Source organism: Podarcis bocagei (genome assembly GCF_964188305.1).
Source record: "Podarcis bocagei genome assembly, chromosome: 6".
NCBI lineage: Eukaryota > Metazoa > Chordata > Lepidosauria > Squamata > Lacertidae > Podarcis > Podarcis bocagei.
The window spans coordinates 38,596,250-38,619,127 of NC_138130.1; the positions used below are offsets into that span (position 1 = coordinate 38,596,250).

At 42.9% G+C, this 22,878-nt stretch overlaps 1 protein-coding gene across 4 annotated transcripts in view; it reads left to right on the plus strand.

Moving 5' to 3' along the window:
* The window catches only part of SHROOM2 (shroom family member 2), a 103,203-nt gene extending 90,306 nt beyond the window's left edge, over nt 1-12,897 (plus strand). For all 4 annotated transcript variants that reach the window (XM_081196983.1, XM_081196984.1, XM_081196985.1 and 1 more), the window contains 5 exons: nt 626-1,387; nt 2,795-3,346; nt 6,153-6,330; nt 8,824-9,096; nt 10,055-12,897. In XM_081196983.1, the coding sequence (XP_081053109.1) occupies nt 626-1,387; nt 2,795-3,346; nt 6,153-6,330; nt 8,824-9,096; nt 10,055-10,321 (2,032 nt within the window). In that variant the 3' untranslated portion in view covers nt 10,322-12,897. The remainder of the gene's footprint in view (nt 1-625; nt 1,388-2,794; nt 3,347-6,152; nt 6,331-8,823; nt 9,097-10,054) is intronic.
* The last annotated feature ends 9,981 nt before the right edge of the window (nt 12,898-22,878 follow it).

Below are 22,878 nucleotides of genomic sequence, written 5' to 3' on the forward strand. Positions count from 1 at the left end.
TTTCTCTGCTTTATCCAACCCTTTTGGCTAGCTGTCCGAATTTTTTTCTAGAAAAATACTGAGCCCATTAATCAATGAGAACCAGGCAGTTTGTGCATAATTCTATACACGCCACCACCTCCACAAGCAAAAGAGGGGGAAATTCTGTATTTCTTAGTTGTATTCCTCCCCGGGTTAACTCACTTTGCATGGCACAACATAACTTGAATGTGCCCTGACACTGTGCTTTGATTTTATTAGAAATACCATATATTTTCTTGCAGTTTTTGTGTAAGTGGCATGGTGCTGTTTATAAGTAATTGAAGAAAGTACAGTGGTACCTTGGTTTTCGAACATAATCTGTTCCAGAAGACCGCTTGACTTCTAAAATGTTCGAAAACCGAAAACTCAATACGGAAGCCTCAAAACGTACAGAAAACTCAAAACAGGAAGCCACCTCTAAAGTTTGAAGCATTTACCTCTGGGTTTTCAGCGTATGAAAACTGAAACGTTTGGCTTCTGAGATGCTTGAAAACTGAGGTACCACTATATATCATCATCTTTGGCGTTTGAAGGTACATGGTACACTTGTAGTGATGCTCAGGGAATGGCTAAACAACTGTGATTCTCCCCTTTGTTTTTATAGACCAGCTGACACAGGGTATTCAGAATTCCGTCCCGAAGAGCCTGCCACTCAGCAGGATTACAGCTTAGGAAACAAATGGAAAGTGTCTGCTAGGCCCTCACATGCAGTACAGGCTACACTTGCGTCTCAGGGGAGCCGAGGTAGATCTGGGACACTGCCCAGTGATTACAGATACTCACAGGAAAATGTGAGGGAGAAAAACAAAGATTACAGTGCACTGCCTCTTGCTATTTCTGAACTGCAAATATCCAACGGGGACCGCTTCTGCCCACCACAAGTCAGAGGAGAGGGAAGCCTGCAGGAAGATCCAGCGCTGCTGAGTAAGAAACATGGGCCTGTGCCCCAGAGGCCTTCCCCTTCAAAACGAGAGAATAAATACAGGCGACAAGACAATTCTTCAGCGTCACTTGCTGCTTCCTCAGAGTCTTCACTGACAGCGCCCAGCAAGCCAGCTCATTCCCATTCTGCCATTGCTGCCAGTGCGGTTGAGGTTAACGTGTCTCCTACTCAGACTCCTGTAAAGGTTTTTGAAAAATTGAAAAGCACTGAGCTGCCAGAGCCTCGCCAGTCGGCGCCCATCGAGAATGTTTGCCAGCACTTAGAAGAAAAAGCACGCCTCAAACCTGAACCTGGTCTGTCTTCAACTTATCGCTACCATTTGAAACCTGGAATGGAGAACTCAAGGTCCCCTTCTCCACAATTTGCTCCGCAGAAGTTGACGGATAAGCCCCCTGTGGCTGTTCAGGATGAGAATCCCACAAGGTAAGGCAGTTTTACATGAATTGTTAATCATCTTGTCTTAAGATTTACATTGAAATTATTATTGCCCTTAATTAATTATTGTTACCTGTAGCCTGCTCAGCTGCAGCAGTGAATTTATGCTAAGAGGGTTGTGACCACTTTTTTCTCTACTGATTTCCTCCTATGGAATTTTGTATGAATGAATGTTGTAGAGTCGTACCTTGGGTCCGAACAACCCCCAAAGTGATTGTTCTGGTTTGCGAACATTCTTTGGAACCCGAATGTCCGAAGGGGCTTACTGCAGCCAATCGGAAGCCGTGCTTTGGTTTCCGAACATTATGGAAGTCGAACGATTCCGTGTGACTTCCAAGGTACAACTATATTTCACATTCACCTGGCTCTTCATTCATGGGTACTGCCGCCCATAAATCATCTGCAAATAAACACCGTGCAACTTATTCATTTTATCTTTCAAATGGAGCTATCAGTCCCATCCTTTTTTATTCTTAGCTATGCATACTGAGTAACTCTCAGTGTCTCTTGAGTTTTCAGACATTCACAAAGCTTGTCTGGGATTGTCAACATCACATGTGAATGTTGGCTGTCACCAAATGTCAAACATTCATTGGCTGTCACTAAATGTCAAACATTCAATTCAAAAAATGCTGGCAAGCACATAATTTTACTCTTATTTAGATTAAATATTCAAAACTGATAAATGTGGAGAAGTAAATTTATCATACTGTGTTTAATTCCTTGCTATATTTGCATGCAAAGATAGTGACCTTATATTAATGGATAAGTGCCTCATAGATCACATGTATGTCTCAAGGACACGACCGTGCTGTACCAGTGTTGGGCAGGATTTCTCAAGATTTCTGATCTTCAAGATATGCACTGATAATATGGCCCAATAAGTGATCTGCATCAATGTAGTTGTAGCAACATGCTGTATATATCAGAATAAATCATACCTGTTTTGTAATGCTGCTTGCAAACCTTAAATCCATTTATGAATGGCTGCTGTGGTCTATCAGCTGTGTCATCATCTGCGCTGGCATACCTGGCTTAAAATACCCAAAGCATTGAATGCTTACAAACAAATGAAAAGTTGGCAATCTTGTGCTCACTTATTTCAATGTTAATGGGGCAAACATCCAAGTTATGTGGGATTGTTTGAAAAGTACAGGTCCCATTACTGATCCTTGGGGTCTTCCACTTTCTACATACCTCCATCAAGAGAACTGTCCATTTATGCCTACTCTCTGCTTCCTGCTGCCTAACCAATTGAAAGGAAAGGAAGGGTAAAACTTTGATGTGTTGTTTGCTCCTTACATTTGTTGGTCCCTGTATAGTTCCCTAAATATCTTGCACAAATTAAATGTGATGGGCCATTTTGAGCCGTTAACGTTCTTCTCTTTTCTCAAGAATCGAAAGAGTGATGGATAACAACACAACTGTGAAGATGGTTCCCATAAAGATTGTACATTCTGAGAGCCACGCAGAGAAGGAAAGTAGGCAGAACCTTGTGAGCACCATTGAACTTCCTGCTTTGCCAAGCGGCTTGGAGAAGGACCAGATTAAAACACTCAGCACTTCTGAACAGTCCTACTCCCGTTTCTGTGCTTACACGAGGCAGGGGGTGGAGCCAGAGCCTGAGAACAAAAGCCTTCTCCCTTGTTTGCAACCCACCGAAGCGCCTGGGAACAACACAAAGGACAGTGATACTTCAGCCCATGCAGTCAGCTATATGAGGCCCAAAGAAAAGACCATGGAAGACTGGAAGTCAGAAGAGCTAGCCAGAGAGATTGTGGGCAAGGATAAGTCGCTAGCGGATATTCTGGACCCCAATGCGAAAATAAAAACTACAATGGACCTGATGGTGGGCATATTTCCGAAAGATGAACATCTCTTGGAAGAAGCCCAGCAACGCAGAAAGCTGCTTCTAAAAAACCCTTCACCAAAAACTGCAGAGGACAAGTGAGTAGATATATATTAACCTTAAGCCTCTTCTCCTTTCTCCATTCCTTTGCCCAATGTGTGCATTTGATCGGCTTATTTTCTGTTTAGAAAGAGGGGCTTTTATAATATAAATGCAAATCAAGATGTGTCCTTGTGGGTTTGTATAGTCCAATACACTTTTTTGAAGCAGCAAAATGTCTCCAGTAAGCTCACAAGCAGGGCATGAATTTCTGCAACCTTCATCGGTTGTTTGCAGTTCTTTGGTTGTTTTTTGGAAAACGCAGATAGTGGTGGCCTTCCATAATTTGACAGGAATGTTGGTCCAAAGAACAGGGGCAGTCACACTAAAATCCCTGCTCTGTGCTACTGCGAAGTGGGCTTCTGATGTCTTTGGAAGTTGTAGAGGAGAAACTCTCACATTGACTCCAGTGAGTGGGTATATAAGTTGGTCTATAAAGTAGCCTGGCTATGAGCTGTATAGGAGCCTATAGATTAGCGCCAGCAGCTTGGACATAGCCCAGTAGCCGCCTGCGCCTATCTTGCAAACATGCTGTTATATGCTATTTGCTGTTGACAGCTACATCCTACACAGAGACAACACTGTTACTTGACATTTTTATGTAGCAGTGGAAGTTTATTAATTTGCTTGGCCATTAATGACATTTTAATATATCCTCTTTCTGTCTGTAGATTTCACAGTTTAAAAGAGGGGTGGGAATCTCCAGGCTGTGGACCTGATAAGGCCCAGTATGGGTCTCAATTTAGATCTTGATTCCCAGTAGGGAAAATCAAGGGGGGAAAATGGGTCTCCCAGCTTGTGCTTTTTCCAGTTTCCTGGAAAAAGGGATTGACAGTTAAAGCACTCTGAGAATTGTAGCTCTGCATAGGGACTAGGGGTCTCCTAACACCTAACAACTCTTAGTACCCTTAGCAAACTGTGGTGCCCAGGAGTCATTGGGGGAAGCTATGACTGTTTAAAGTGGTAGAATATTCTACTGCTTTAAAAGTATAGTGCAGATGCAGCCTTAATCCACCACCTGCCTGTCAACTAAACTTATACCCTGCTTTACAGTACAAAACTTGTGAGGAAAGCTACACACACACAGATGGATTGATATACAGATAAATTTATTGTCAGTATTGTTGCTGGGCATTCTTGGTGCCCAAACAGTACAGTGGCACCTCCAGTTACGAATGGGATCCATTCTGGAAGCCCAGCTGCATCCCGAAAACTTCATAACTGGAGTAACCCTTCTGCGCACGTGTGCAAAGTGCTTCTGCGCAAGCGCACGTGGTGAAACCCCAAAGTATACACTTCCAGGTTTGCTGCGTTCGCAACCCAAAGTTTACGTATCCAGAGGGACACGTAAGCAGAGGTACAGCTGTATTTTAGTTCTAGAAATACCATCAGGTTGACCTTGAAATGTTTCTACTGTTTTGAGGACATAGAAGAGACTCATACTTGAAATTGCAATCACCCTTCTAAAAACGAATAGGCCATGGAAAACCAAACCATCATGGTCTTTCCCCAAACATTTTCTCCTTAAACAATGCCCCACAGTATTTAAACCCCAGTATGAGTTCACTAGGGAAAGTAAATCTCAAATTTGATATCCAAGCAAGTACTGGTTAAATGGTTAAATTCTTGCTGCTTCTAGCCAAATGAGATGGAGTCTTTCCTCTTATGGTGATGCCTATTTGGGTCCAGCTCATCCAAGGGAGTGAAGCCAGACAATAGTGTGTCTTATCTGTGGCAGAAGTTCAAAGAGTTGCAGGTCCTGTTGAGTTTTCTCAGGTCTTTCCTCAGACTGGTGTGACTCTTGGTAGGCTGCCTAGTCCCATTCTAAATGTTTACCTTTGGGGGAAGGGATGTAAACCACCTTGATCAAATAGGCAGCAACCAGTTTGCAAATTCTATAAATCTTATTTGACAAAACCCTGTGTATGCATGTTTATTTGGGAGTAAAGCCAAGTGGATTCAGTGGGACTTACCTTGAACTAAACATGCACAGGATCCGGCTGCAAATTAGCCAATTGCAATTTAACTTTACTGTCGGGTAATAGCTAGCACATTCTGTTTTCCAAGGTTTGTTCTTGGCTACAGCTAGTGTTGAGTGAAGAGAGTGCTTATCTTGGAGTCCTTGTTCAGACAACACCCTAAGCCAAATCTTGCAAAAAGGACTAGGGAGGAGCACAGAGCCTGCACATTTACATCACCTCGCTGAGGTTTGCATTAGCTTAGCATTTTGCGCAAACCTGCTCATAGTGCCTTCCCTATCTTATTTTCAAAATGGCAATGAAATGGCTTTTCCAAAAGGTTGCGTTCAGTAGCAGGACCCTTTTAAGGCTTGCAATTTAAGCATTAGAACTGTGGATAATGAAACAAGAGCAGCTGTGTTTTTCACTAAAAGTTATGCTTATGGGATTATATAGTCGGGGCTAATGAGAGCCCCAAAGAGGTTTAAGCATTACCTTCCTGCCACTGGCCATATAATCAAGGATACAGTGTGGAAATCTAAACACTGACAAGGGAGCATCAATTAAGGGGCAAAATGGAAATCAGCATTTTCAGGCAATGATTTTGGCAGTTTCTTTTAATTGCCCATCTCTTTAGCTAGGGTCTGAGAGTGCCAGAATGATATGGTTATTTAATGCGAGACATTAGCCCCTGCAATAGCCCCAGGGTGAAAGAGCCTTTCTCGAAGCCCTACAATTTACTTGCTGCAAACAGTGTTTCGAAATGATTACTGTCCTCCTTTCAATGTGCAGAATGTCAGGAAGCGAATTAAAATTGCGTGTTGCTCTTTTTTTCACCTTGGCTTAGGAAAGAGGAGCAGCCCCTGCCTTCAGCTATCCCCTTGACAACCAATTCCACTTACTACAGCACATCTGCACCCAAGGCAGAACTGCTGAACAAAATGAAGGACATGCAGCAGCAACAGCAGCAGCAGCAAAGTGAGGATTCTGAGGATGAGCTAGACCATGATTTATCTGAGAAGAAGGTAAGATTGCATTTCTTTTTTAAAAACCAACCCATGCTGTTGAAATCCATGCTGCTAGAGCTGTCTAGTAGATCTCCACTGCAGCCAGCCCAGCCAAAAGCAAATGTGGCCAGGCCAGAAGCTGTGTGACAGCACAGGGGCTGGCAAGCTGTCATCACAACTCACAAAAGATGGATGGTGAAGGTTTCTCTCAGATGGAATGAAAGCTATAGGACAACCAGCTGGAGAGTGGGCAGGGAAGTAAGGTTTCAATTAAACAGATATGCCATGTATGACAATAATAATAATAATAATAATAATAATAATAATAATAATAATAATAATAATAATAATTATTATTATTATTATTATTATTATTATTATTATTATTATTATTATTATTTATTTGTACCCCGCCCATCTGGCTGGGTTTCCCCAGCCACTCTGGGCGGCTTCCACAGAAACCAAAAAACACTAAAATATCATACATTAAAAGCTTCCCTGAATAGGGCCGCCTTAAGATGTCTTCTGAATGTCAGGTAGTTGTCCATCACCTTGACATCCGATGGGAGGGCATTCCACAGGGCGGGCGCCACCACCGAAAAGGCCCTCTGCCTGGTTCCCTGTAGCTTCGCTTCTCACAATGAGGGAACCGCCAGAAGGCCTTCGGCGCTGGACCTCAGTGTCCGGGCAGAACGATGGGGGTGGAGACGCTCCTTCAGGTATACTGGGCCGAAGCCGTTTAGGGCTTTAAAGGTCAACACCAGCACTTTGAATTGTGCTCGGAAACGTACTGGGAGCCAATGTAGGTCTTTCAAGACCGGTGTTATGTGGTCTCGGCGGCCGCCCCCGAGCACAGGAAGCTACCTTATTTATGTCCAATCAGTCTATTATTCTATATAGTGCATCTCTGTCTACTCAGAATGGCAGGTTCTTGGAACTGGGTGCAGAGGTTGCTTCGCTCACACTCCTTACGACATTTTAAACCAGAGACACCAGGAGCTGAGTCTGGGACCTCCTGGATGTAAGGAATGTAGCTCTGCGCTGAGCTGTGTTCCCCTCCCTAAATGCAGAAGGGGGTTGGTAATGTTAGGAGTCCTTGCCTCACTTCACTCATATGTCAGGAGGAGCAATTGACTGAGCAGCAGCTGGCTTTTGTATTGGACAAGCCAACTTCACAACGCAACATGGTGGCCAAGACACGCGGCAACACTGTGCAGCAGAAGCATGGTCCATACAGTGCAAGTTCATATCTGGAGATAACAATCTATTTATCTGATGTAGGTATCTCAACACCTACACACACAACACTGCCATTTCATAATAAACCAGTTCTGGTTAGATTTCAAAATCTTGATTGAATGTAGATTTATGGGTTTCCCTGAACCAAGCCAGGTCTGAGAGAACACAGACCTAAAGTCTCTCAGATCCTTTATTCTGGGGCTCATAAAAAGGGAGACTTGCCTCATAATTGGCTGGGGCTTTTCCTCTGGCAAAACACTAAGGCCCGTCTGAGGGCCTGGCTCAACTGCTGTTTACATTATTGCTTATCCTAGGCAATGAGATACGTATTCTCTGCTTAAATGGGTGTTCCTTCAGGCCAAGTGCAAAGGTTGTTCATTCAAGCTTTGGCAACCAGAAACACAGCTCTCCTCCAGTTTGGGTTCTTCCCTCTCCCCTCCAATAATGAGGAACCTGGGAGTGTGCCTTGATGCACCTACATATGCAGCATTTTTTTCTTAACATAGGGGAAGTGACCGGAGATGTCCTTCAGATGTATCTGCAGCCGGGCTGGGGGTGGTGGGCATTTTCCATGAAGCAAGCTCTCCTGGGTGGGATCTGCATCTCTCCCTCCATCTTTTGTGCCAGCCAGATGCAGGCTCCCACCGACATGGGATTGCCTCATGGGAAAACAACTCCCTGCTCCAGGTGATTGTGGGTATGTCTGAAGTAAGTCTGAAGATGATATCATGTCAAAAATGTGAAGTTGGCAGTGAAACCAAGGGAACTGGTTGGTGTGGTCTTGTGTCTTGACAAAGAAGACAATTGCTTTTTTTTACTAACCAACAATGCAACTTATGCAAGAATAACTGAAATAGGCGTGTGACGCCTTGGATGTAGAATCTAAACAACTTTCTTACAAGTAGGAGCTGGAGGCATTGGAATTGCTACACCTGACTCTTCACTTTTGCAAATTTCCTCAAAAGGAAGCATGTAGGACACATTGCAAGAGTTCCCTGGGAGAGGGATTGGTTATTAAAGCACTCTGGGAATTGTAGTGCTGTGAGGGAAACGGGTCTCCAAAGAACTCTCAGTTCCCTTAATGAACTACAGTTCCCAGGATTCTTTGGGAAAGCCATGGCTGTTCAAATTGTTATGATACTGCTCTAAAAATATAGTATGGATGCGTCCTTAAGAGTATTTTGGAGTGAAATGGGGCTGGGATGGTTCAATTGTGATTGTGTCCGTTATGCCAAATAAATTGAGCTTACTCCCCCCCTTCCCCCCCCTTAGCAAGAACTTATAGATAGCATAAGTCGAAAGCTGCAAGTGTTGCGGGAAGCTCGTGAGACACTCCTGGAAGACATTCAGGCCAACAATATGCTTGGAGATGAAGTGGAGGCTATTGTCAAAGAGGTCTGCAAATCCAATGAGTTTGACAAGTTCCGGATGTTTATTGGGGACCTGGATAAAGTGGTCAACCTCCTGCTGTCACTCTCTGGCCGTCTGGCCCGAGTAGAAAATGCACTAAACAACTTGGATGAAAGTGCCTCTCCTGAAGAGCGGGTAAGACGCAGTGTCCTGTGTTTTTTAAAAGAGCTCCTGTCTAATGTTGCTCTCTTGATGGCAAGTAGATTTATTCAGTGACAATAGCTGACCTCAAGTTTTCCAAAACAAAAAACCCCCGACAAGGATATCCAAAGCAAGAAAGCTAGCCAAAGATCACAAAAAACACAAATGTGGCAGAGGGGGTAGCGATTCCAAGATTTTGAGACAAGCTGAGACATAGAAGAATCATTCCAAGTTTCAAAATGTCTTGGTGAATATAATGATGTTCTAGAAGGTGCTCTGCAATTTGCGTATGAGATGCGCTTAGATTTTACTAGCATTCTTCCTTTACAGCAAGGAAATTAAAATGTTCACCATGTGACTCAAGGAACTAAAACCGAAAACTAAAAGCCTGTGTTTCTATATAGCTCCTAAAACTTGTTCCATTCTGCCTTGCCTTTCTTTGATCTCTCTTGTGATCCTGTGAGCATCACCTTTCAGCCCTTCTCTGTTCCACAACCACAGCCTATATTACTATATTACTATATTACTATATTACTAGCAATAGCTGGCCTCCCGAGTTTTTCTTCCCCCCAATATAAGGGGCTCAAGTTGATTACAGTTTATTTAATTGACGTTTATAAACCCATCAGTAATTAATAAGCTCTTCCTCTGTTTTCCCCCCCAGAGAGTCTCATGATTTTGCACAAGTAAATATGTGTGTGCAAGAGAGAATTAAGAACTGGGTGTTTTTCTAAGCTTAGAAGGAGGGTGGTGGTGTTTTGTTTTTAAATGGGTTTTTCAAGTCTTGTTGATGCCATCTTTGTAATCATGCACATTTCATATCTGCACTATGCTCTCTCTGTATGCTCTACGTGAATAGGTTTCTTAGCAGATTTTATTACAACCACGTAGCAGTGAGATCAGGCTGACTTACCTGCCAAATTACACCTGGTTTTGCTCTCTCCCCCTCAAGCGGATCCTGGTGGAGAAGAAGAAGCTGCTCACACAGCAGCACGAAGACGCAAAGGAACTGAAGGAGAACCTGGACCGAAGGGAACGCATTGTCTTTGACATTTTGGCCAACTACCTGAGCGACGAGAGCCTTGCCGATTATGAGCATTTTGTCAAAATGAAGTCAGCCCTCATAATCGAACAGCGAGAGCTGGAGGACAAAATCAAACTTGGGGAGGAGCAGCTGAAGTGTCTGACTGATAGCCTTCAACCTGACAGGCCCAAATGACATTCACCCAAGGACTTTGGAAATCAAAACAACGTGGGTTTAGCAGTATAGAACTCCTCCGTTCACTAGGAGGAGCTGCTCAAAAGAAACAACAACAATAAGTCATAATAGCAATAATATTCAGGGGGAGGGGAATTGTTTCTGTGTGGGGTTATTTGCATTTCTAGAAACATTTCAAAGCCTCTCTGGCTTTCCTTCATCACACAGCCTTAGGAACCTCTCCAGACATTAGATTCTGTGCTTCAGATTCGGTATATTCAGGAATCTGCTGCAGTTGTGCATGAGTGCAGTTCTTTCTTTTTTTTTAACGAAGAAAAAAATGTGTGTGGTTTCTTTTCAGATTCATATAGGTTGCTGTGGAGCCCTCAAAAACTTAATAATGAGGATTTTAGGAGACTTTTTGGGAGGGAGCAGGATACAGCCATATCAAACAGACAGAACAGATTTAAACATGTTACCTGTCTAGTGTTGTATTCAGGTTGGTGAGATATAGTGACGTTTGCACATTTGATCTTCAATCCTATGCACACTTACCTGGGAGTAGGCCCCATTGAGCAAAGTGGGACTTACTTCTGAGTAAATACTCGCAAGATTCCACCGGCAAGTGCTGTTTTGAAGAAGTGTTGCATAAGCTCTGCCTTTCCAAAAAAATTATGTCAATACTGTTTGGATGAGTAGACCTTGGAACAACCTATAATAAGCTACTTTCAAACACACCAGGAAACTGTGTGACTGTACATGGCTTTTAATGTCTCGGCGGGGTGGAACTTGCCATTATTATTATTTTCCATTTGAAGATAAAGTTGGAGAATTTTAGCCAGTCTTGTTCAATTCATTAATTATCATCTTCTCCACAGCACAAAGGCAATAATTTCATTCAGCTCAGCTGTCTTATATGAATGAAGTGTAACTAAGGGTCTGACTATAATATGCACAGGTCTGTAAATAAAAGGCAGAACTTCTGCTACATTATGCTTGGTGCCATTTGCCAGGGATTCAGTGAATCAAACTACAAAATAGAAGATCATTCTGTATATCTTTCATTTGCACAAAGCTAACTGTGTGTTTTTTTAATTTTATCATGTCCTCCGTGCCTAGGACTGCTGTTTGTCCAGCTTTTTCATGCCTCAACAAGAGGCATGATATCCATTTTACTGAAGTACATTGGAAACGTTCACTGTTATTACGTGAGTGTGTTCCCATTTTCATATTAACAAATATCCCTGCCACTATGGGACTTCATCTTCCACAAGGAGTGATGCATTAACATTGCCATCAATGGAAAAACATCTATCTATAAAAAGTCCCACTAAACTGTCCTTTACAAAACAAGAATGGTGGTATAACAAATACTGATGTACTAATCTGCACAGTAAGTGTTCCCTCGCATTAATGTACATATCTGACGGATAAAGGGAAATCATACTTGTTTATAGGCTGTTTTTAACTTATACTGAGAAAATGATTTACTCAGCACTTAAATCTTCAACTCCCCTGGCTGTAGTGCCCTCCCTGACAAGGGGAACTAATTTAAACATTACAAAAAAAGAATTCTCTTGACACTTGCCGCTTCATTTGAGTGTAGGCAGAATTTTTCCCTTCTACGGTTCTCAACGTTCAGGTAAAATGGAGTCATAAATATAAGCAATGGTTGACTGTACCAGGTCTTGGCATAATCACTTCTATGTGATCAAGTATTTCAAAGACAAATCCTAGAAGGGGGCTTTCCCCTGAGTTATCAGTGCTATTTCACACACCATAGGCCGCTGGCCTGCACCAGGGTCATTCCTTTAACCCTCTGCTGTACTAATGGGTCCCAAGTTTGTCTATACCGTTTAGAAGACATCTGACGAGTTACCAACATCATCAGATGCTGCTACATCCAACCAATATTACAGAAACAGATCAATTTTGTCTTGGAATCTTTTACCTGATCCTTAAATAAAGCCAAGCTAAGATAAATGATTATTTGTACTTCAGTCAGCTGTGAGCTTTTACATGTCACTCTTTTTTTAAAAAAAGAGACTGTGATTCTGATTGTGTATGTGAACTCCAAATATAATTTCAGTATGTGTGCGCACAGTACTTTGAGTTAAATCATATTCTTATGAAGATAGCAATATGGAAATTGATGTATCATTATATATTATCCTTTTCATAATGTGATATTTAATCACTCCCCTTGCTTCTTCCTTTGTTCTTTATTGTTGCTGGCAGGCTCTCCGGAAGGGACCAGGAGTGAGATTCTCCCTACTGCTGTATATATTTCTATAAATAGCGTTTTTGTTGCTTTGTAAGAGAGAGAGAGAGAGAGAGAGAGAGAGAGAGAGAGAAAACCTGGTGCTAATGTCTTGCCTCTGGCACCCATAAGTGAAGGATTCCTTTTTCCATCTTATGGGTCACTGCAGTTTTTAGAGCTTTTTTGTATTGTGGGAGGAAATAAAGTCTTTCCGATTTCTCCTGTGTCCCCCTTTAAGTTTTCAACCCTGAGTAAAAAGCATATAGAGATTTCTTTCTTGCTGCTTGAGTATAACATCATGCTTGACCGAGGGAAATAAACTGAATATTGTGTTTCAGTGTAACGAGTAATTTATTAATTTTAATATGTTACCTACATAAGGTTCAAATATACATAACCTGCTTTTCATAGAGGAATGTGCATACCGTTTTGGTGATGGTGTCTGAGTTGATTATCATGACCTTTTCCCAGTTCAGATCCATTTAAGTTTAGAATCCTTACCAAATTCAGCTTCCAAAAAGAAAGGATGGGGGGGGGGGAATATAAAGCCAAGTTGTGTTAAGGTTCTTTCACACACACACACCCATGCTACAGGATTTCCCATGCTACAGGATAGACACTAGAGCACGGGTGTCAAACACAAGGCCCTCGGGCCAAATCCGGCCCGCCAGACCTCGTCGTGTGGCCCGTGTAGCCGCCGCCGGCCGCCAGTCTAGGGATTTGTTGTCTCGGCAGTTTCACGCGAAGCCGCCGCTTTTATCTCGCGATATTTGGAAAGCGCGCGGGTTTTTCCCCCACTCCCCCGCCCACTCCGCCGGAAGCGGCGTGAGGCATTCGAAACCTGGTGTGAGTCGGAAGCGGCGGTGCGATGCCCGTGGAGGAGAACGGCGGAGCCTCGTCCGGGAGCAGCGCAGGTGGGGAGCCGCCAAGAGAGGCTGGGCTGCCTCCTCAGGGTCCGGGGGGAGGGTGTTTATTGTGGGCTAAGGGGTCTCCTGAGCATGTGCAGAGCGCTCTCCGCCTTGCCCGCCCCGCCCCCCAGCAGAAAGCCCGCAAAGAAAAGCCCAGCAGCAGCAGCGCCCTTCTTTTTATCGCTTATTGTGCAGGTGAGGCTGCCTCCCCCGATATAGATATAGATATGAGAGAGGAGGAAGTCAGAGAGGTGTAAAAAATATGGGTCTGGTGTCGGTGGGATTATAACCTCCCTCATGAGGATAAGTCTGAATTTAGCAAAGTAGGGTGCAGCTTTCCTCCCCCCCTCCAAAAAACAAACAAACAGAAAAGTTTGTAGCACTGATCCTGAAGCCAAGGTACAATTTTAGCATGCTGCTATTATTTTCCACCTCATTTCGCTTTGTAGCTGGTGACCAGTATCCATTACTTGTTGTTTGTATTCTTGATGAATGCTATATTATAAAAAGACAACAACAGGGGGACAACGGAAGAATTCGGGAAATAGATGGTGGCAAAGGGGTTGGAGGTCTTTTAAGATAGAGCTTTCAGGAGCTAGAACCAACAAGTACCGTGTTGTGTGTGTGTGTGTGTGTGTGTGTGTGTGTGTGTAACACATAACAAGAAGCAACAAGTACTGTGTTTTATATATGGGTTATTTTGTGCTAGTTCTTAAGGCAGGCATATCCAAAGTCTGCTTTGGGGCCCAATTCGGACCTCCGGACGGTTTTATCAGGCCCCTGTGGCAGTTCATTCATTTATTGCTGTCAAATCCTTTAAAAAGGTCAATAAACCTTGGGGGGACATCCCCCCAAAAGCTCTTCAATCCTAAAAAAAAGCTCAACTTTGGTCGGCCCTCATGCATGTTCACTTCCATCAAATCTGGCCCTCTTTGAAAAATGTTTGGGCACCCCTGCACTAGAGGGAGAAAGAGTCAAATATAGGACAATGCCTGTAGATAAATGAAATTATTTAGTTAGCTAAATGGGATAAATATTAGTCCCACTGAGTAACAGCTGACCGATTAATTTAATTTAGACTGCAATCCAATGCTCAACTGGACTTATTGAGACTAACTTCTGAGTAAACATGTATAGGATTGGGAGTGATTGATGTTTTAAAAAATCATCCACCACTCCATAAAAAAAAATCTTAAGAACCGTATTAAAGCAATAAAGACATCATCATCAGCAGCATTATGAGAAAATGGCTGAGAATTCACAGTCAAGTGGCAGAAGAACAAAAATAAGAGATTTTAAAATTCCATGTGGAGCAGCTTCAGTACCGACAATATCAGAAGGGTCGACCAGAAGAAAGATTAAAACAGCCTGCAGTTTTGTTTTGTTTTTAGTTTCAAAAGGAGAGTTAACCCTGTGGCTGGAGAAACAGAGCATAGTGGACCATCCTTTTGGAGAAGGATGGGATAGAAATGCTTTAAAATCAAGATCCATTAGAATCATAGAATTGTAGAATTGGAAGGGATTCCATGTAGGAATCTCAACATGCCCGCCATCCAATTTGAAGCTATACCGGACCCTGTTTAGCTTTGCAAATTTGCTAGCAGTTTTATTGCTTGGTCACTAGGTGGAGGAGCCTGATGTCTGATGATACATGCGGAAACCTCCATTGATTCCACTAGCTGACTGGTTCATAATGAACATGGCAGTCCTTCAGTTAAGCCAGTCCCAAGCTTTTCAGGGCTTTAAGCACCATAAGCAGCGCTTTGAACAGTGCCCAGAAAAGAACTAGGAGCCACTAAAGTGGTTTCAGCAAAGGTAACTCTGCTGTAGTCCAGATTAAAATGTTGTTGGACTGCAATTCCCATCATCCCTGACTATGGGCCATGCTGGCTGGGGTTGATGGGGTTTGGAGTCTGATGACATCTGAAGGGCTATCAGTTCACTATCCATCCCTGCACAGCCTTGGGCTTTAGCTAGACTGTAGTTCAGGGAGATGGAATGAAAGTGAATTTAGTGCATATGACTGCACACGTGTAGATGCAGACATAATTCTAATAGAGGTCCTAAAAAAAAAATTATTCCAAGTGGCAAAAAAGAAAAGACACCATATGGGCATTTATTTTGAGGAGAGAGGGGTGCCAGAAAAGCAAGATTGCGAAAAATGAAAACCACATCTGTCAGGCAACAGATGTGTGCCTTTTTAAAAAGAATACTTTTATTTAAAGCACTTAAACAGCAAAACCACAGATCCTGACAAATAAGGTAAAATTAAGTAAATTAAGACATCAGTTTACAAATGCTAACATTATTACAACAAACTGAAAGTGGCACAAGGTGGAACATCATGAAATTTGGCTAAACAATCTATAGCCTTTTTAACTTGGTGGGGTTACTGTTTTGTTTAGTTGTTATGTTACGTATTTTTTGTGTTTCTATATTGTAAACCGCCATGTGATCCTTGGATGGAGGGCAGTATAGCAGTGTAGAAAATTAATAGTAATATGAATGAATAAATGTGTGTGCCATCGCAACCGGACCTGCATTTCCCAGGAATGGGCGTAGCCTAAACCATGCAGAAACACTCCTGGCTATGGCTGTCACCTGGGCATCCAGACTCAAGGGTGAATCCAAAACCAACTGCCGAGTTGAGTTTTCAAGGCAAGCACTACCAACCTTAAGACAGGTTGAACTACTATTTCCATATCTATATTCTACTTGATTAGGAAGAGCCCTCGTGTCTGGAGAAAGTTTGTTTGCCTCCAATCCCAGTCCGTTTCTGACTTCTACAATACAGTGGTACCTCGGGTTAAGAACTTAATTCGTTCTGGAGGTCCGTTCTTAACCTGAAACTGTTCTTAACCTGAAGCACCACTTTAGCTAATGGGGCCTCCTGCTGTCGGCGCGCTGCCGGAGCACGATTTCAGTTCTCATCCTGAAGCAAAGTTTTTAACCCAAGGTACTATTTCTGGGTTAGCGGAGTCTGTAACTTGAAGCGTCTGTAGCCTGAAGCGTCTGTAACCTGAGGTACCACAGTATGTGGGAAAGGTGGGTATTGGGCCGCTGGGGTGGGCCACGCCACGTCATGTGGCCTCCTTCATTCCCTCGTCTTCTTTCCCGGCATCAACACAGAAATGAATGGAAATAAAGCAAATATTTTGACTTAATTGTCTTAGAAATCATGGAAACCTTGGTTCTGAAAATTGTGCTGCCTGTATTGGTGTGAGTGATGCGGTCCCATGGCACAAATTTCATGTGGTCCCAGTGCAAAGGGAAAGAGCTAAGATCTTCTCCCTTACTACAATGTCCAAACAAGAAGTGATGGGGAAGAATAATGATAGGTTTGTAAGGGCTCTTCCATAATTTTGCCAAGGAAATTCTTACTGTTTAGGGCCTAATGCCATTAGCCTCTCTTGTAGATGGAGATCCTTTATGAAATGCATTCAGGACCGGAAAACAAATCTGTACTGAGATACACACAGAACCATTTTTATTATTGGAACTGCTCTGAATCTGACTTCAGGAAGAACGTGTTTTAACTGAGAGTGTCCTGGAATAGACTGAGTTCCCTCCAGTTTCCCACTTTCCTGATGTTCCAAAGGACCAGTACCCTGGAGTTATGATACGTGTTGTTGTCAGGATTCTAACTGGACTGTAACTGACCTAAGAATTCTGCAGAGCAGTTGCTGCTGTGGCCAGCAGCTCAGTCTTCTTGTGGTCAGGAGCAGCTAGGAAATTCCTGCTTTATTCCTGGCATGCTAGATTATAGCTGAGGAATGTATTTCACGTAAGTTTAAGGATTAAACCTTCCTCACTATGCCATAAGGCATGTTTATGATTTGCAATATATTGCCAGGTCAAATATGATGAAACCGGAATTATGATATGGACGATATATCGCCCAGCCCTACTAGTCGTGGGACAGAATCTTTAAACTTTTTCTCTCCCCTGTGCGTGTCAATACCGTGCATAGATTTGACTCACCTGAACCTGCAGAAGCCATCTCAGGAACTTGAATGTATAGTTGGATGGTGGGAGTGTGTTTGGGAGGAGCTGCAGGAGTCCCCTGTTCTGCTGTCTTCTCCCTCTCGGTCAAGCAACTACTCACCAGCTACTTCTCTGTCATCAGTGCCTCTGGCATGTGCCTCAATGTCACAGAAGACGGACAGTGTTGCATTCAGCATTGCACAGAAGAGCACAGGAGCCCTTCTCAGCTTGGGTGAGGAACTCTCAGTAGAAGCTGTGCTTACGTAGCTGGCATGTACCCCATTGGTGTTTTTCCTTTTCGTGTTTGTTAGCCATGTGCTGGCCATTCTATTTTGTGCCCTAGGCATGCCTCCCTACTTGCACTCCTCTCCCCCAAACTGCTAAGTTACATTTTCCAAAACAGGTGTCTTGCGGGGGGGGGGATGAAAAACACAAAAGGTGAAACTGCTAGGTTTATTTTAAATTATTACCGGCCTCCTCTCTATACAATCTGTTATTATTACAATAATGAGTGCCTGGAGGCGGTTGGAGGTTGGATGGCGGCTAACAGATTGAGGTTGAATCCTGACAAGACAGAAGTACTGTTTTGGGGGGACAGGAGGTGGGCAGGTGTGGAGGATTCCCTGGTCCTGAATGGAGTAACTGTGCCCCTGAAGGACGAGGTGCGCAGCCTGGGAGTCATTTTGGACTCGCAGCTGTCCATGGAGGCACAGGTCAAATCTGTCCAGGGCAGCTGTTTACCAGCTCCACCTGGTACGCAGGCTGAGACCCTACCTGCCTGCGGACTGCCTCGCCAGAGTGGTGCATGCTCTGGTTATCTCCCGCTTGGACTACTGCAATGCGCTCTACGTGGGGCTACCTTTGAAGGTGACTCGGAAACTACAACTAATCCAGAATGCGGCAGCTAGACTGGTGACTGGGAGCGGCCGCCGGGACCACATAACACCGGTCTTGAAAGACCTACATTGGCTCCCAGTACGTTTCCGAGCACAATTCAAAGTGTTGGTGCTGACCTTTAAAGCCCTAATCGGCCTCGCTCCAGTATACCTGAAGGAGCGTCTCCACCTCCATCGTTCTACCCGCACACTGAGGTCCAGCACCGAGGGCCTTCTGGCGGTTCCCTCATTGCGAGAAGTAAAGCTACAGGGAACCAGGCAGAGGGCCTTCTCGGTAGTAGCGCCCTCCCTGTGGAACGCCATCCCACCAGCTGTCAAAGAGAACAACAACTACCAGACTTTTAGAAGACATCTGAAGGCAGCCCTGTTTAGGGAAGCTTTTAATGTTTGATGTATTACAGTATTTTAATATTTTTTTGGAAGCTGCCCAGAGTGGCGGGGAAGCCCTGCCAGATGGGCGGGGTATAAATAAATTATTATTATTATTATTATTATTATTATTATTATTATTATTATTACAGGTACATTAGAAACAAAAATAGCTTCTCTCACAGATATTTGTCAAAATCAGTAGTTTGTGCTTTGAACCTTAAAAGTTCTAAGGTGTTGATTAATACTGCTCATCATAAATGTCTGAATTTGAAAACAAAACAAAGTTTGTCTAAGATTTTTGAACAGTTAAAATTAACCTACTATATTTATGAAGTGAAACAAATATAGAAAGATTTCTTCCAAATAATCTGAAAAGGAGTCTGATAATTCATTGACAGAACTCTTAAGAACCTGCAGTTGTAGAATGAAAAGAACAGCCAATAAGGAACAGCATCTGTAGCTACACAGTCACAATAGGTTGAGAATCTTCTGTTTTTATTTTAAACCTTACAGTCTGTAGACTACAGTTCTTCAGTGTAGCTCCTAGTTTTGAGAGCTCTGTAACTAATTGCTTTATTGAAGAGCCCATTTTTCCAAAACGTCAACTTTTGTGAAAAGATTAACCAGGTAGAAGCTGTAACATTTTTAGAGGTATACTGCTATTTTAAATGTGCCGTTTCCCTTTTTATTTTAATACACAACTGAATGCTTATTTGCTTTGAGGACAGTTTAACCACAATCTAAAATTCTAGAATTGGGAATCTTAGTATTTGGAGGGGATTGTATGAGTCTAACATCCTGATCATGTAAGCTATTAACCAACCTGACTCCAAGAAACCAAACTAACCTTAAAAGAGCTTGCTTCAGGTAATTTCTAAATGACATTTTGTTGAGAGATTATTGAAGCCCCTGAGGAATTTTCTAATCCAAGACAGCCTTGGCCTTGCCTCCAACCTGCCATTTTGAAGTTTGAGCTGTTGTAAGCACTCTCAGTTATAACACTTGCAATGTACAGTATGGGGAGAATAGCCTGTTGGCTTTGGTAACAGGGCAACTTTCTCCCAATGAAATAAGATGTAAGTTAGGAAGAGCTTAGGTCCCCCCCCCCTTTTTTTTGCTGCTATCTTTTATTTCTGGGTGGATGTCCCACTGCTCAATGTCAGGCAGCCTAAAGCCATGGATTGTGACATTGTTTTCCATAGGCAGTTCTCACTTCTGCCCCAGCAAGGTAGGTGGTGAGGAAGGAACACCAGAAAAAAGAACCAGGAAATTCCATCCCAGACAATTGAATCATATATTTTCCTGTCTCTATGGATATCTCTGTTTCTACATCAATGTTAATCATAGCTGTCATTTCTCTTCTTTCATTGGCTATTGACAATTGGGCAGAATAACGTCTGCATATTTTGCCACATAGATTTGAATCTACAGGGCTAGATACTTTTTTGAGAGGCTAGGAATCCATGCTAGCTAATGTGGCAAGCTGAGAACTGGTTAAAATGTGATGCACCAGGCCATTACCTGCAAATTGGTTGTGGTTCTTTTGGCCAGACAGCTAACAGACTGCAAAATTTGCTCTGTTTCTCATTAGTCCTAGCCACCCCTACACTCCTCTTGCTGCGAACAGTTGATAATTTCTTCCAATTCAAATACTATTTATTGTTTACTTTGCAGCCAAAAGGTCCAAGACTTTATCTGACAAGGACAACTAGATGTAGAAATCATAGCCGAGTGAAGCATAGCCTGAATGCAAAGAGAAGTGAAGGTGAATGGCACATGGTATGTTTTAAAGCAGATTATATCTCATTATTTCATGGTGATGTTTTCATTCCTTCTCTATTCACCATATTAATGTAGACCAGAGAGTGGTGTCATGTGATTAAATCCCAACACAATCCACATTTTGCACCCTCCCCTCTAAGACGAAGAAAATCTTACACGTCCTCTCCACAGATTCATTCTTAAGATTTAACCTCTCATATACTTCCAGTGAGGAGAATTCCATGTCTAAAAAAACATATAATGTGACATTCCTAGGCATCAGCAGAACCTCTCTGTTGTGAAGCATGATGCCTAATAACTGGTTGAAGTGAAGGAATCCAACACTGTGCATTTTATGGGAGTTAAGATTTTCATAATTCTGATTATGGGACTGGGAGTGGCTGCTGAGACCATATAATACCGGTCCTGAAAGAGCTGCAATGGTTCCCAGTACGTTTCTGGGCACAATTCAAAGTGTTGGTGCTGACCTTTAAAGCCCTAAATGGCCTAGGCCAGTATACCTGAAGGAGCATCTCCACCCCCATCATTCAGCCCGGACACTGAGGTCCAGCTCCGAGGGCCTTATGGATGTTCCCTCCCTGCAAGATTACAGGGAACCAGGCAGAGGGCCTTCTCGGTAGTGGCGCCCGCCCTGTGGAACACCCTCCCATCAGATGTCAAGGAAATAAACAACTGCCTGACTTTTAGAAGACATCTGAAGGCAGCCCTGTTTTATCATGCTTTTAATATTCTATTGTGAGCTGCCCTGAGTGGCTGGGGAAACCCAGCTGAATGGGCAGGGTATAAATAATAAATAATTGTTGCTGCTGTTGTTGTTGTTGTTAATGCTACTAGAAACAACTGAAAGGAACGCTGTGGATTGGGAAGGTGAGTGCTAGAAATAGCAGCCCTCATAAATGAAATAAAACTGTTAATCAAATGTCTTTCAGGACAATTCTTCATTTGGGTAAAGTTTCTCAAACCAGAAATGTCAGTTGAGGCTTCGTACTCCCTGCAACTTGTTGGATTTTCAACAGGATGTGCTGGCTGCGTTCTGTCATTGCTTACAATGAAGCACACAGACTGGAGGTTGTGGTATATTGAGAAGACTGCAATGTATAAGGCTGGTATCGCCCACGTGGGAATATGGAAAATCTGCTTTCCTCCTAATTTGATAGGGGCTGACGAATATAGTGTAGTTTGTTGTCATGATTTTGCATTTAATGAGAAATTCTTCCCTTTAGAGATGAAGCTGGGCCAAATCCTGATGGTCGTTGCCTCGTTCCTTGCGTTTTTTGGGCTGTTTTTTTCCTTTCTAACTCCGTGGAATATTTTTTGCCCAGGTCTTACCGAAAAGCAGGTTAAATTGCTATTTATAACTGGAGGCCTCTTTTATGTGTTCTCCAGTATTTGTGTCTTTGTTCCCATTAGCTGGAATGCCCACTCCATATCAGCAAATAAAAGCATCGCCTTCCCTACTCCTTTTCACCTGCCCTCGCACCCAACAACACAAAGAAATGGAAGTGCAATTTATCTAGGGTTTATGTCTGGTATCCTGCTGCTCATAGGTGGGCTTTGTGTAATCGCTCAGAGATGTCTTGTGAGATCAAATAGAATTATAGCCATGTAGAAGAGAATCCACTTACCAAACTAATCTAATGCGTGACAAATTCACAAATGTCTGTAAAGAAGTGGCCTAGACAATCATCTCACTCACAAATATAATAGATGAATTAGAGGAGAGTTAAAGTAGCTACTGCTGTCTATTTTTAAATGACTATTATTACAATTTGCTGTAAAAAAAAAATCAAACGTTTGTGTTGCTGTGAATGTTGACTCCGTCTAATAAAGTTATTTCTAAACAAACATGTATTCGCTTTGACTCATTGGAATTGTTAAGGTTAGCATTTTGGGAGATGGATTCAGTTGCCTATCAGAAATTTAGTCTTGTGAAATTAACGTGGCTAAAGCACTCTCGTGAGAGGGAAAGAACCCAACATGCTTTTGAAAGGCCCTTTTCTGGTTAGGAAATGCACTGGGGAAATGCACTAAAAAGTATAGGATAAACTATTGGTTGACAGGAAGATGCAAAGCTTCCACGCAAGCAAGTCAGGATGAATGCTCACTGTCATATCACCTACCCACAAACAAATCAGAATGGCCTCTTAGTAAAGAGTAGATATCATATAACATCAGGGTGGATGTTCAAGGAACAGACAAGACATGGGTTGCATTCTTGGGTCTATATCAAGTACCGTATTTTTCGCCCTATAGGACGCACTTTTTCCCCTCCAAAAATGAAGGGGAAATCTGTGTGCGTCCTATGGGGCGAATACAGGCTTTTGCTGAAGCTTGGAGAGCGAGAGGGGTCGGTGCGCACCAACCCCTCTTGCTCTC